The sequence below is a fragment of the Drosophila teissieri genome, chromosome 3L, assembly GCF_016746235.2.
Source record: "Drosophila teissieri strain GT53w chromosome 3L, Prin_Dtei_1.1, whole genome shotgun sequence".
NCBI lineage: Eukaryota > Metazoa > Arthropoda > Insecta > Diptera > Drosophilidae > Drosophila > Drosophila teissieri.
The window spans coordinates 16593970-16609894 of NC_053031.1; the positions used below are offsets into that span (position 1 = coordinate 16593970).

Consider the following 15925-nt stretch of genomic DNA (forward strand, 5'->3'; position numbering starts at 1 on the left):
CATAATACCATATATACATACATATCCATATATCCATATTGCTGCATATTTAGACCCACAGATTCCATATGGATTTTTCATCATTGTTTTGTTTTTCCTCCCCGTTCTCCGCTCATCTCTCTCCACAACTCCCGTTCCCCCCGCCGCAATCAACTGCTTCCCAGGAGGAGAACAACAACAATGTCATCACCGATGATGACTTCGCCAGCGTCGCCGCCGCCGTGGTGGCCAACGATGACCTGCTAGCCAAAGAGAACGCCCAGCTGAGTGCCCAGGGCCTGGTCGATTCGGTGGCCGCCAGTCTGGCCGACTCCGGCGATGCCGCCGCCCAGCAGGCGCTCCTGGCCTTCGGCTCCTCCAGCTCGGCGGCCTCGGCCATCGCAGCCGCAGCCGCTGCTCTCTGTGGCGATCTGATCAACAACAACAACAGCAGCAGCAGTGGCAACCATGGCGGCGGTGGCGGCGGCGGAGGAGGAGCTGGTTCCGGCGGCGGAGTAGCCGGCGACTGCGCCACCAAGCTGGAGTACGCCCTCATGGGCGGACAGCCGCTGGCGGAGGAGCCGCGCTTCGTGACCAGCGCCGCCGCCAATCCGCTGCTCGTCGAGAAGCTCATGTCCAAGTGCATGAACATCGAGAAGCGGATGGACAAACTCAGCGGTAAGTCGAGAACTTTACTACCTTTTTGCACTTCGAAAAACTGAATCTTAATTATTTTCGGGAAGTTATGGGATTCATATTAATATTAATATATTAATATAATATTAAAACTGTTCCAAGAGGCCCCTATTGAAATTCAAATAGTTCATTTAATATTGTAAACTGCCTCAGATACTTAGATTACTTGGATAAAATGTAAGCCAGATCAATCATTCAAATTTGGCGCTATCGCAAGCGCTGCCACTCTTTTCAAACTTTCGTAGTGAAGCCACTACGTAAGTCTACGTGTTTTTACATGAGTAACTTACACCTCTAACTGAAACTGGTGGCGCCCTCTATAGTTAGTACGCTGTAGATACTTATTAGCTGTGTATTTATACATGTAACTTACATGAATTTTACAACAATCTACATAAAGAAGCTAAGCGATAGCACAACAGTTTTCGAGGAATTGAATACGTGCTTACAGTTTTAGAGCTCAAGCGTATTGTGTGCTCGCTTAAAAGCTTTAAAAGCTCTTGTCTGCAAGGTATTCAAAATCAGTTTTTAAAGAAATTTGACTGTTCTGTATATAAAAGGAAAACGAATTTATTGATTTATTATTAATGTATATAACAATGGACGAGTTTTCACTTGAGATAAAAGAAAAATTAAACTTATACTAGGAGTTGGAAGCATATTTAAATAAAGCAGAGAATTCCATGATTAGACTTAAATTTGGAATTAATCCTTGAAAATTTTAATTATGAAAATATGTACATAATTCAACTAATTGAATTTCCCATCTGGCCGAGGGGTGTAATTGGTATTAAACTCGTCCCTCCAAGGAGCGAAACTGTCAGCGAAACAACTGCCCGAAATAAATAAAGAGGCCAGTAACTTGTTTATTAAATCCCGACAGGATGTCCTCCTCGCAAGGCGCCACCCAGCGCCAAACGACCGCCCCCCAAAACAGTCAACCACCTAACGACTGAGCCACCGAGCCACTCAACCACTCAAAGTCGCAGACTAAAATACAAATGTCGACGCTCGGGTTGTTGTCTCGTCGTTGTCGCCGTCGTCGCACCGCCTAAAAAAGCAAGTGTGTGGTGGGTGTAGGTGTAGGGAGTGTGCCTCCCGCTGAGTGGTAGGGATTTCACGGGGGAGTGGGTTTTCCAGGAGGCAGACAAATAACCGTCTATTGACACGAACGGCAGACGGAGCCCCCGGTACTGGGAAGCGTCTGAATGCCACACCACACCACACACCCCCATCTACACCACAGTCCTAGTAGTCCTTGCTCCACGAACCACCTCCACACACACCACCCACAGTCCTTGGGCGCCGCCGCCCTCTTCTGCGGGCACCTACTTCCTTTCTCGGCAAAAAGGGAAAACAGAATGGAAAACGAACGAAAAAGAGAAAATATAAAACCCAGACAGGACCCAGCGAGGAGTCGAGGCGGCCTGCTCCTTTTTCGCTTTTTCGCTGCTCGTTTTTGTTTTCAAAAGTTTCCGAATGCGGCGAAGCCAAGTCAGACAGGCGGGTCAATAAATTTTGCGTGTGGAAATGGTGCGCTCAAGGTCAAAAGGATATTCGCCTTGCTGCGTCTGTGTGCGTCTGTGTATGTGTGTGTGTGGGTGGCGACTGGGTGGCTTGTAGGAAATGTTGACCGTATATGTGTGCATGTATTTAGGCTCCGTCTGCCTAACCGTGCGCCTGTGTTGGTGTTTCGGGCCGCAGACAAAATGACTGCCCACACTCCTTTCCGCTTGTCGGCCATTTTGCTGTGCGTGATAAAGTGTGCGAGTGTGTGAGTGTGTGTGTGGCAGTAGGTGTGTGTGCGTGCGGCAGACAAAGAGCCGACTGCGTGGGTATGGGCTTTGGGTTTTTGGTTCGCATTGGGCTTTCCGGCAACCTTGAACTTGAACAATTTGGCTGAAGTTCAGGCTGTAGGCGAGGCGCTACATTTTGGGTCCTGCGCCCTACGCCCATCAGCCACCCACTTTTGCGATGCACAGAGCGAAAAACTTGGTTCAGGCTTTGAAGTACTCATATAAAGTATTTAGTATGGTAGAAAGTCGTGCAACATCCTCTTGCTGGTATATTTTTATATTTTATTTTCATAAAATCGGAAAAACGAAATAATAAATTTATCAGATAATTATAATAAAGTAATGCCAGTGCAATTCAATGATATATTTACAAAATTTATATAAGAAATGTATGTACAGTTCAACAGGATTTTATCTGGAAAATATTTGATTGCATACTTTTAGGCGCCCAGATATTTGTAGCTGTTTTGAGATTTTGAAATATTTAAAAAAGATTTTAAAGTAACAGAACTTATAGCTTCTGGAAAATTGTGATTTCTTGGACTGTTATTTCTATTTTGAGACTGAAATAAATCTCCTTTTTGGCAACTTGACAGTGGCTCAGTTATATACGAGAAATATGAGCGATTGGTGCCATATATTTTCTTCGACTGAGTTTGAATTTTTCGCTTGAGTATCCGAAGGACGAGAAGGTCCTGTCGCTGCCCTTTTTTCGTTTGGTGGATGTCCCGACTGGGTTCAAGCGCCGCACGGCCCAAGCATTGAACTCTCGATTTCAAGGATACACCAACGCCCCGACTCGGATTCAGATTCAGATACAGATACAGATACATATACAGCTACAGATACAGATGCTGAGGCGGATTGGAAGTCGGATCCGCAAGCCAGGCAGTGGCAGTCATTGAAATGCTGCTAGAGCCGTTGACATTGCGAGCGGTCGTCAACGCTACCGACGCGTCGTAGACGGGCTAAGATTGTTCACTTTGCAGCGAGTTCAGCGCCGGTCCAAGGTTCTTTTGCGGCGGCCACAGTCAGCCCCCAACCCCCCCAAAAAAACCCCATCCAAAGTGCCCCTGCAGCCATCTCGTGGGCCTCTCTGCGAGTCAGACTTTGCGACTCGCTATTAATGTCAAGGGGTTCCACACGACCAAGCCGCCGTTTCTGTTCTTTTGGCTGGCATTAGATTTGAAAAGTGCGTTAGTTTCTGCGTTTCAGCGTTTCAGTGTTTCTGCGTTACAATCCGCTCACTCGAGGGATGGGTGTTGTGGGAAAATCGCTGGCTGCGATCTATTCAATTGACGGCCAAGAACTCTATTTGATGGGTGATAATTTTAGCAATTCATTTACAAGTGCTCGGCTTGCATGTCTATTTGCGTTTTGATTGCTGGCCACAATTAGAGACTAATTGTTAGTTTTGATGTCGGCATTAAAGAATAAACGCTGGTTATTCAATTTCCATAATTTGGTGCTTTGCAGTTGCAAATTATGCTTCTTGGGAGCTGATTAATCGTTTATCTTTAGGATCGTCTCCTTATTAATGAAGGTAGAAATGCATTTCTTGTTTGAGTATACAGTAATTGTTTATACAACTTGTATCTTTAGGAATTTCCAGTATATTACCTTATTTAGTAGAGAATTTTAAGGTTCCTTAAAATGATTAGTTTTGCTTTTATTTATGTTGTACAAACTGAATAAATTGCAAGCCTCTTGAATTAGTTAATTATCATCATATTCAACCTAATTTTGCATTTCACTTGTTTTCCAGTTTCTCAGCCCATCGAAATCACACGCTGCACTTTCTTTGCATTGCAATTGAAATTTCAGTTGCAGTTTCAGTGGCACTTTGAGTTGCAGTTGCAGTTGCAGATTCAGTTTCACTTTCGGCCAAACTCGCCATCCCTGGCAGCACTTAGCCAGATTATTTATTTGATTGCTCCGGCTGACATTTTCTGTTCTACGACTGCCAGCGTATCGTTTTAGCCACTGCTCATGGCTCATGGCCCATGGCTCATGGCTAAAGCTCAGTGCACGCATTTCTTGGCTGCCTTTCGGCTTTGCATTTGGATTTGGATTGCCAATTTGAATTTGAATTTCAAATCATGCTGCTGCTGCTGCGTTTCTGTTTTTTTACTTCTATTTTGTCGCTTTTTTCAAATGTGCGTTGTTATAACCAAATCAGGATTTCTGCGTGCCCCGGCCAGCAAGCAAAGCGTCTAACAACAATTACAACAATTACAGCGACGCAGGCAGCAACAACAATTGCAGCAGCAACACAACACAGTAACAACAACGACAACTGCAACAACAGCAACAACAGCAGCAACAGAAACAACTAACGATGTCAGGGGCGTTCATTTGTCCATTGCCAGCCAGCAAACGAACTGAACCGAACCGAACGGGCCGAGCACGTCACTGTCACCAGCGACAACCCCCCACTTGCACCCCACTTCCACCCCACTTGCCACTGCCCACCCCCAAAAGCCTCTGAAAGGCCCCCCTTTGCCCCCAAATTTGAGTGCCAAACGTTGCAGTTGCCACTGCAAAATGCACTTTGCAATTTTGTTGATTGCTTTGCCATTTGTTGTTGCTGCTGCTGTTGCGTTTCCTCATCTGAAGGGTACTCTAGTTATGATCTTAAGTTTGTCATCCTGATTCTGGAAATTTATTTAAGAAGATGGAAGCTTATCTAAGCTATAAACTATTATTATTCTATTTAGAGAAATGCAATGCATATTTTAATATTCATTATCTTGCGCAGATAAAGATTTAACTTTCAGTAGATCATTATACTCTTTGATAATAGCACAAGTAAATGATAGATTATGGATTCACTAGCACTGCTTATAAATAGCCTTCCATTAGATGATATTCTTAGAACGTTTTGATATTAGCAAACTTGTGATTGTTTTGTCTTGCGTTATTTATAAATCGCAATCTATTATTATGATGTTGGAAAGCTCAACGAAATGCGAACCATCGGAAGCAAGTTCGGCACATTTCAGGCAAGAGTATGTGACTTTCGGCTTGACGAAGCTAACTTCCTTGCTTGTTACTGTTGTGTTTTCCCATTTTTTGTTTTATTTCTTAAATATGTATATTTGTTTTGCGACTTATCTAAATGCGCTGCTGTTAATGCTGTTGTTGCTGCTGTTTCTGCTGCGGTACGCATTGCAGGTTGACCGCCGAGTTCAAGTTTTAACGGATATCGCTTAGTTGTTGCTGTTAGCCGCTGCTAATGTCGTTGTTGCTGTTGTTGTCGATGTCGTTGTTGTTGACGTTGTTGTTGCTGTTGCTGGTGTGTTCTCGTTTTTTGGCAGGAGCCTCGCCTTAGCCTCGTTATATAAGCGGCATTATGGCTCCGCGCTCTTTTGTGCTGCCAATGAAGTCATTTCAGTCGAGCGCCATTTTCTCGAGCTGCAGATTGATTAATGGTCCAGTGGCACTTTTTCAGCTCACAGATGGAAGCGCTTAATTAGTTTTCGGGACGGCCTCAAATGCCTCAAGATAAATGCGCTAGAAGTGGGCCTGAAAACTCAAATTTAAGAAGTCTTTACAGATACTTTTGGCTTAGTTTTAAATATACTGTCTGTCCATCTAAAATGTAAATATTAATTGTTTCAATTATATGATTCCTTTTACGAGGTTTTCTTTGGCTGCTAGCATAGTCGTATTATTATTATACTATTATTTTTTTGCAAGCATCTCAGTTCATCCGTTTGATTATTCCAAAGCAGTTCCCCCATCGGAATGGCATTGTGAAATCTTCAGTCGCAGGACTTCCCCCCAGGCGTTGCATACATAAGCGCCCCCATTACATATTAATCAGATTCAATATAAAGCACACACACTACTTAATAGTAGTGCCGCCCCATTTCCCCCCTCACTGTCCTAATTGCACTGTAACCCATTAACACAGCGGCCACAGCGGCAACCAGTTCGGCATCAGCATCCCTATTGTCTGTTTTTGTGTTTCTGGGAGCCATAGAAAGGGGGCCGGCTGCGGATTTTCACCTTCACCTCATCAGGCACAAAAACAACGGCAGCCGCGTCGGAAAAGTGAGGAGCGAGTGAAGAGCGGGGAAAACAATGAAGCAGTGGCACAAAGATGGGGCAAGCAGATGTATCTTCTGCATTTCTGCATTTTCTCTGCGATTTATGCTCAGCGAATGGCGACAGGGAAAACACTTGAAGTGTTCCCGTGTTAAACCGAACAATTTCAATTTATATGATATGATAAATTATATTATATGATATATGATACCATAATAATGGCAAATAGCATAGAGAACATAATTTACTAACAAATGATAAGCTTGTAAAAATATTTATGACTTCTTTTCTTTACTGCTGCAATATGTAGTTAAGCATATAAAAGTAGAAGTGCAATTTTCAAGAACTTTCGTAGTTCTTACAACTTTTCTATTTATATGGACATATAATGAAGATAAGATTTATTATCAGAATGTGTTTAAAGCCATAAAACGGTTTATGTTCCCAATGGGAAGGTGAAAATTAGAATACTTTTAAGCAGTAAAAGATATAAATGTTTTTTAAGCGAGGAATTCCCTATAAATTTAGATAAATTTTAGATAGATGCATACATCTTTTATAGACTCATTGCCCTAGCTTTAGGCCCTTAGGGTCTTCAAGACCGTCCCTGAACTAAACCGGGCTGCGGATCCAGTTTGCGCTGGGCCTTTGATTGCATTAGAGCGTGTGCCGCCCGTCGCATCTCGTTAGCAGGCAGAAACGAAAACAAAAGCAGCAGCAACAGCAACAGCAGCAGAAGCAGCAACATCGCGGCAGCAACATCGGCAACTGATGATGATACAACCTTACAAAATTCTCAGTCGCAGACTGCGGTGCGATCCAAACCCCCCAACCCTCCACCGCCCCCCTGCCATCCGCACCACCCGCTTTTGCCCATCGCAACGACTTTGAATGTTTAGCGCTGAACTTGTCTTGCACACGACCACAGATGCAGTTCGCGCGAGAGCGAGAGAGCGCGAGCGAGAGCGAGAGCAGGAGGCGCAGAGAGATAGACGGCGAGATAGATAGAGTGGGGGGCCAAGCAAAAACAAACAGCGAGAGAGAGGCGGAGAGGGAGACGGAGTGAGAGAGGGAGGCAACGAGAGAGAGCGCGACAAACACAGCGATAGCTTTATTTTTGCCGTAGCGTGTGTGGTATGCAGCCTTGAATTAGTTCGCTGCACCCGCCCGTACATACACACAAACAACAAACCAACGCACACACGGCGCATATCAATACACGCGAACCCGACACACACACACACACACACATGGGGAGCAGTGCCATATAAGCAGTTCGCAGTGTGCGAAAGCTCTGAGTTGCGCTGCTCTGCTCTGGTCGCTGCTGCTTTGCTCCCCTTTTGCAATGCTCGTCGATCCCCCCGCCACCCAAAGCACCTCCCCCTCCCCCTGCAATCCACCCAACACCCCATGCCATCTCATCCCATCCCAATCGAAATCGAAATCGTAGAAGGAAAGAATCTACTGCGGCGCTATAAAGCACACATACAAACATACACACATTCTGTGAGCACACGAACATGGGGCATCCGAGTTGTCGCTTCTTGTTTGCATATCCCATTTTCCGACTTTTCAAACGGATTGTTTGCTGCACAGCACAACAATTTAATGATCGATTTCCAAATTTTCCTATTTTCTTGGTCACAAGCTGAGCTTCCTAGGATTAGAAAGGTGTTTTAGAAGAAAACGAAACCTTTTGACTTTGTGCAGATAGGTATTTCAAAGAATATCTTAATGAGTAGTTAAAATTATGTGGATGATCAATGGGAAATGAGTTTCTCTAAGATTGATTTGCTTAACATGGCAAGGGCGCCAGTATGTTGATCAATCAAGATAAATATACTATCCTTTTGTGTAATCAATTTAAAATACATTAGAGTTGAGTTGCGTTTTCCACTTATCGACATTCAAATGCATTTTTCTTCTAACATATACATATATATTTATAATATTTACTTACTTGTTTCTAATCGATTGAGATAGTTATGCTTTAGCTAAGAAGTTGTGTTCTCTCAGGTAATCACTAAAATGATACAATATGTTATAAATTTAATATCTCCTTCTTCAATAACTTTTCGGTAACTTACTCTATTTCTTTAAACAATTTTAAATTTGTGGCTAATACTTTAGATAATACAAATCTATTTACATATTGAGCTTCCTATTTAATAAAATCATGACAAAATGTTTCTATATTAAATGGGCTCAACACTTAGAGCCGCCTGTTCATGTCATGTCGTGGTATTTTACGGAATGCTATTTCGTATCCTGCCCAACTAAACAGCACGTCAGATTTTTGCATTTTCCGATTGATCGCAGGGCTGCCCCTAATTATTTCCTCCTGTCAGTCCCACACAATCCGTCATCTGGTGCGTCTAGCCTTCTGATCGCGCCGACACACATCGGAATCGAAGCACTGTATACTATGTGCACTATATATAGTATATATGTATGCTAGCACATATCTATGTGTAATTGCGGCAGCGGATATGCATGTCTCTTTCCACTCTCCTTTTCGCTGCGGCGACTGCGAATTAGCGAGTGTCGGGAAATGGGGGAAAATAAGCGGAAAACCGTCTCGCAGCGTATGTGTGTCATAAATGCAAACGACTAATTGGCAGTGCCATGGCGAATGGAAAGCACTTTTCAGCAGGAAAACCGAATATGTTTTCATGTTATCCTGCGAAATAATCCGGGAAAAGAAATAAGTTCCATGCGGATGAGAAAAGAATGAAATGTACTTATTAGAAGTGAAATCTGCCAAATTCAAGAGAATATTTGTTGGTTTATAAGTTTGGATGTAGTCTAGATGTAGTTGAGTAGTTTTCCCGCAGGAAAGAGTATGCGCAGCACGCAGGAAAGCGAATTTTCATCGTTAAGCTACAACATTGTCTATGCGTAAATAGATTGTTTTGCTGCGCTGGTTGCCTTGTTGCAGCTCGGTATGCAGATCGACACCCAGACACTTCGACACATGGGGCTTGTCCTTCAAAGCGAATAAACAGATATGCGCAGTCTGTGAAAAGCGAAAGCGAGCATTTTATGCGTAAGAGGTAAGAGGTGCACAAGAACAACATCGCAACTGCGAAACTGCGAGACTGCAAAACTGCAGAGCCAAGTGAAACAGCAATGCCACCAGGCACTTCGATTGCAGAAAATATTAGGCGGATGTCTGACTACATTGTGTGCATCTATAATCCGGCCACAGATACACTCTATATACAGATACAGATACAGATACACAGATATGTACGTGTGCCCCCATATATTAATATTTATAGGTGGCAGGAACCGCGAACGAGACCAGTGCAAGTTGGTGAATAATCGCGGATATGGAATTGTAGGTTCCCCATTTAAATATGGGCATTTATCGCCAGCAGGCCGATACAATGGGGAAGTCGAGTGGGGCCCTAAGTCCCAAGTTACCTGTTGTTGCCGCTGAAAGCTCCAAGCGTCAGCAACTTGGCCCGCTCCCCACCAATGATGTATATATATGTTTAAATAGAGATACATACATATAGACACTCAGCTGTGTGCATATTTTAGAATGTAATTGTGCATCTGGCCTAGACCTAGAAAAGGAAATTTTGTTGCTATTATTATTTTGCCCGCACTCGTGCATTCGCGTTCGTTTCGCTTGCAGTTCTCAGTTCTCAATTCTCAGTTCGCATTTTGCAGTTTGCAGTTTGCAGTTCGCATTTTGCAGTTTGCAGTTCGTAGTTTGCAGTTCGCAATTCGCAGTTCGCTCGCCAACCAGATACTCTTCCGTCTCTTTCGCTCCGTGTGCCATTTGTGCGGCACTCATTATTTGTTCTCCTTCCTCGCAAATTAAAAATATGCCTAAGCAAATAAAATGCATTCAATGTGTTTATACATATATATACACATCGTTGTCTATATGGGAGCACTGCTGTTTGTCCGCCTCTTGGCAGGCATTTTGTGTCTGTGGGTAATTGTGCGTTAGTTGCACTGTACAGGGTGCTTTGGGCCAACTTTTTTGCCACTTTTTCTTTATCTGTATGGTTTATAGGTCTGTGCAGAAATTGACTGATCATTTTCAAATACTAATGCATGCTTTTAGGTTTTGTATCTTGCTTTATTTTGAGTGACTTGGTTGGGAAATATTTAATTGGTTTAAAATGGTCTCTTATTATCAAGGAAACTCAAATGTGCTGAAATATGCGCAATCGAATCTAGTCTTAGATTTCCACACTTTTTAACTACTTAACAGGAAAGCAGAATAATAGGAAACTTGTTACCTTATCAAATTTTAAGTCATATAAATGTTATTATTTTATGACACTTTATTGCAGTCTGTCTAAATTACCGGAAGCTACTCACCCTTTCGTTTACTTAGTCTACGAGTGATCCTTGAATTTTTTCCTTAGAAAGATAACTTACTAAAAAACCCCATAACCGTAACTCTTGATCATTCAAAGTGCTTATGGCACCCCTTATCCTTGCCAATCGCCAACTGGCAGAGACATTGGCTTCCAAATACACGGCAAGAAACACAGTAGGAACAGCAGCAATTGGCTTTAACTGCAATTGCAACGCAGTGGGAATTTAAACAAAGTAAAACCAAGCTGATAGAAAAGCAAACCAAACGAATAACGATCGAAACTCAACCCAGAACAGCAACAACAAGCAATTTCAATTGTAAAAATGAGTTTTTTGCGGTTGTTGCGCTACCGTCCGACAAACGGCCATAAACGCAGCTAACCGAGCCACGCCCCCGCCCCCGGCTGCACCGCCCCCTTTGCCACTCGATCGATCGCCGCGTCGCAGCTTCAGCCCGTTGCAACATTTTGCGGTGGCAGCGTTCGATACGCGCAACATTCTATCAACTAAAATGCGAAATTGCAAACAAAGAGTGCACTGGCAGAAAGGGGTTGCTAGTTGATTGTGTGTTTAGAATAATATTATATTCTACACCTTTAAAAGGTATAGAAGGCATATAAATATGATAGTTTTTACAAATGTGTAAATATCTGGCATAAAACTACTATCAAGGACTCCTGTTCAAAAGCAGGCAGCGTTAAATGAAAACACATCTTTACACTTTAATTAGATTAAACTAAAAATATTGAAAGTACAGGAATTCTTAAGATTTTTATATATGTACATTTTGTTTAGCTTTTAACTATATTTTCATAATCAAAATTCTTAACTAGTTAAAATCTCTGAAAATATCTGCACTTTAAGAAAGAGATTCAATTGCTAGGCTATTTTTTTTTAGTGTGCCTGAGATCTATGCGAATGGCCCTGATTGGGGGCGATGGCGGGGTGGTCAGGGGGGGCAGGGGGGCATTGGGGGCCAGGAGAACCCAGTGAACTGCCCGTGGGGTAATGGCGAAGCTAACGACAACTCATTGCGATTCTCGAGTGGCAGCGGCGAGTGCCGGACTCGTCGTCGTGTTCGCAGTCGCCGTTGTCGTAGTTGCTGTTCTAGTTGCACTTTTAGATGCAATTGCTGTTGTTGTTGTTGCTGCTGCTGGCGAACGGAACGGAATGGAAGGGGCGGGGGGGGGCACGCATGTTGTCCATGTCCCCATTCGAGTCAAGTGACGTGTTATCTGTCGCCTTCTCTCAGAACTTTGACTTCTATCGGTTGAATGTCGTTGCAGTCGTCGGCGTTGCCGTTGCTATTGCAATTGCAAAATTTGACGCTGCTGCAGCGCTGCTTTTGCTGCTTTGGCTGCTTTTGCTATTTGCTATTTGCTGCTGGCTATGATCGACGATGCCAATCGATCTCACTGGGGCTACCGTGTTGGCAGCAGACTCTGTCCGCCTGTCCGCCACTCCACTCCCCTGCCAGTCCGCCTGCCCCTTGGCACTCCCACACTCACCACAGTGCGCCACAGTGCGCCCCGTTTCAATGTCAGTGTGTCTATTATGCGCCATTATGATTGGTATTATTAGCGGCATGCCATGGAAAATGAAAACTGCCAACTGGCAGCGGCAGCCGCAGCGGCAACACTTTCCCTCTCGTTGCTTTCCATTTGCAGCAACAACTTCATCATCACCAGCATCTGTAAGAAAATCACAGCAGCAGCAGCAGCATCCACATCCAAATCAGCTTGCTGCCACTGCAACTTGCAACTTGGAACTTGCAGCTTGCAAGTGAACTGGCTGCTATGCAGTAATTATTGCACGATCAATTTGCCGGCCATCCATGTCGGTGGAAACTTTCCTTTGGCAACATACTAATAAGACCCGATTATCGCCGGCTGGGTGGGGCAGCCAAGTGGATGGTGGTGGCACAACCAGAAACATCCTACGCCAATTGAACAGGTTTTAATTAGCTATGCTCTTAATAAAAACTAAGAATATAACATGAAAAATATATAAAACATTTAAAAATTCCTCAATAATCTTTTTTTGGATCATGGTAAATGATTCGTTGACCTTTTTGGCAACTACAACACTTTATACTAAGCATATCACAGGCTGTCGCAAGCGACTTAATTTGTTTTGATTACAACCTACCTCAATTCTTGATTGCAGTTGCACTATTTCGTGTTTTTTTCTAAACTAACCTACCTCAATTCCTTTTAAATCATTTCATTTGCCATTGCCTAGCCCAACATTTGTTTGCTCTGAAAACCTTATTTGTTGTTAACTTTTTTGCACATACTGTAACTTAGTTCTAACGTAGTTCAACTTATATCTATTATATAGGTGTGGTTAAATTTAACCTTATACATTCACGTACATACATATATCCCTAACTTTGAGTCAGTAAGAAATAAGATAAATAGTTGAAAATAGTTTAATTAATTGAAAACAGAAGTAATTTGCTTGAAAATACCACATATGAACAAATGAATATGTGGCGAAAGGTCCTTGAATCATTAGGAAGTTCTATTTAGCAGTTCTATTTGGGAATTTAGACAAATATTTCAAACCCATTGTTATTAAGGAACCTAAAACTTGCGAATCTCTGGAACGTAATATTTCGTAGTAGACACTACTGATAAGATACATTTCCATTTCCCTGCGACCCTCGTGCAATTTCTAGCAGTAGTCACTACTAGCGAATCGTCTGGCGGATGAGCGGTTGCAGTCGACGCTGTCGCTGACTGCGCTGCTTCCGTCGCCGTCGTCATGTACGCCCCAACCCCAACCGCTGCCCCTCCCCCTACCCCTCCCCCTCCCCTGACCGCTGCGCTAACCAAAGCCCCGTACCGCCTTGCCTCTAACGCCGCTGCCCCAATGGCTGCGGTTGACGGCCGTACAGTTAGACGGACGTTTGCTTTGCTTGCGTTTACAACACACGGACACACACTCGGATACACTCACACACACACACACGCAAACAAAGTGCATTATAATGGCATTGAAAATCGTTTTCAATAAAACACGTAAACAAACAACAAATACCGAAAAGCCAAATGAAAATGAAAATAAAACGCACGAAAACACAGCAAATGCAAATGCAATGCAAAGGCAAACGCAACAAAAACATTTTTGTATCTATAAGATACAAAGCAGAGGAGGCTTTGAGCTTGCACTTTTAGTTAATAGTTTTTATAGGCGAGCTCGTTGTATTTTCCACTTTTCGATGGTAATCAACGCTTGATAATGTGTGAGAATTTCGCTTGCGACTTATGTTGCACTTGTTGGCTTGTGAAAATGTAACTTTTTTGCCGCTTTTTGCTGCAATTCCCGCTTGGTTGGCTGCTTTCGATTATAAGTATGAATTATTTGGTTTTTCTTCTTGTTTTATTTTGTGTGTGTGTTTGTTTTTTTTTTGGGAATTTTCCAGTCGAAATGCTCTTTTGAATTCACGTTCGTATCTGGCGGACTCACAATAGGTTGAACTTGAAAACGGCCGTTGTAGTTGTTGTTGCCGTTTGTTATTGTGCAGTTTAATCAACTTTTGTGTGTTTGGCGACTGACACTGAGCGAGACAACGAATCCGGAGCGACGGAGACGGCAGACGGCGGACGGCGGACGGCGGACAACGGACGGCAGACGGGAGACTTCGAGAAAAGTGCTTCCATTGAATTTCAATATTCATTAGAAGCCGACCATCTACGGGGGGTCCGCACTGGGAAGGATTTGGATGCAGTGCGTCGGGGTGAGGCGGGGTCAATTGGTGGACTTGTGGACAAGGTTGCGGATATGCAGCGGGGGGAATCGAAAATGCACTTGGAGAATACTTTTGGAAGGTACTGTGACCCTTTTAAGTGACTCAAATGAAGAAGTTTTCATATAAGGGTTATAATCATGAATAAAAATGCGCATTTGAAGATCTAATATACATTTACAGGGGCTTTACTTAGACTATTCGAATTCGTTTTGTTTTTGAAGTGTAAAATGTTTGGTATTATTGGCATTTATGTTCTTCTAAAAGTATTTGGCTCTAAGCAGAATATATCTAAAAGTGTTTGGTTCTAAGCAGAATATGCTACTAAGATAAACTTCACACGTGTATTCGATAAAGTTATCTAGTAGGTTCATTAACAAATTGATTGGCAACCCCCTTTTTGGTCAACCACTGCAGCGAGTTGACACTTCAGATCAACTGTCTGGTCGGCGAAAGTAAAATTCAAATTGATGGCTTTCGGAAATCAATTGAAAATCGAGCAACCAACTCTCGGCACTCCAACGCGATTTGTTAATTAAAATAAATACTTTCCGCCACGGACGTGGACGTTGCAGTTTGTGCATGATTGTGCCAAAAAAAATCAAATATAATGTAAACAAAATAAGCCAAAAAAAGAAAGGAAAATAATAGAGAAGAGAAGAAAATCGGCGAATGTGAAACTGTTGGCCATTCCACATGTGGCCATTCAGCTGCGTTTTCTTTTCGCTTTTCCTTTGGTTTTCTGCATACGCTCGTTGCATGACCAAGAAGTCAGTTACTCAGTTAGTCAGTCAGTGTTACCTGATCCGATCCAAGGCGAACCAAGCGATCCATCGGATGCATCGGATCCGAGCGATGACGATGCCAAAAGCGTCCTACTAAGACACTTTTACCCGGCCACCACTGCCAACTGGCAACTGGTTTTCTGGTTTTGCCTTGCTCTTGGCCAAAAGCAAAACTCCGAGCCATGCCGTGTGCACTGTGCAGCATTAGAAATTGGCCAGCAGATCGATGCTTGGCTTCACACGGCCAAGCAGAGCCAGCGAGGAAAACCATACGAAATTCACTTTCATTATGAATGGCCAAATGGCCAAATGGCCGAATGCTCAAATGCTCGAATGGCGCTGCATACAAATGCGAATCGCGAGATTCGCCATCGCTGGCCATTGCAGTGGCTTGTGGCTTGTGGCTTGGTCATCCAACCTGGTGGCTTTTCCTTTCTCTCACATCTGCGGTTGTCTCCGCTTTTTACCACTGCCTCTTGCTGCCGCTAATTGACGGGCTCAACGACAACGGCCACATTCAGTGGGCC

At 43.4% G+C, this 15925-nt stretch overlaps 1 protein-coding gene across 1 annotated transcript in view; it reads left to right on the forward strand.

Moving 5' to 3' along the window:
- Positions 1–15925, forward strand: part of LOC122616501 (ecdysone-induced protein 74EF) — a 62339-nt gene that overhangs the window by 22347 nt on the left and 24067 nt on the right. Inside the window, exon 5 of the mRNA XM_043791976.1 lies at positions 165–657. Within this exon, the coding sequence (XP_043647911.1) occupies positions 165–657 (493 nt within the window). The remainder of the gene's footprint in view (positions 1–164; positions 658–15925) is intronic.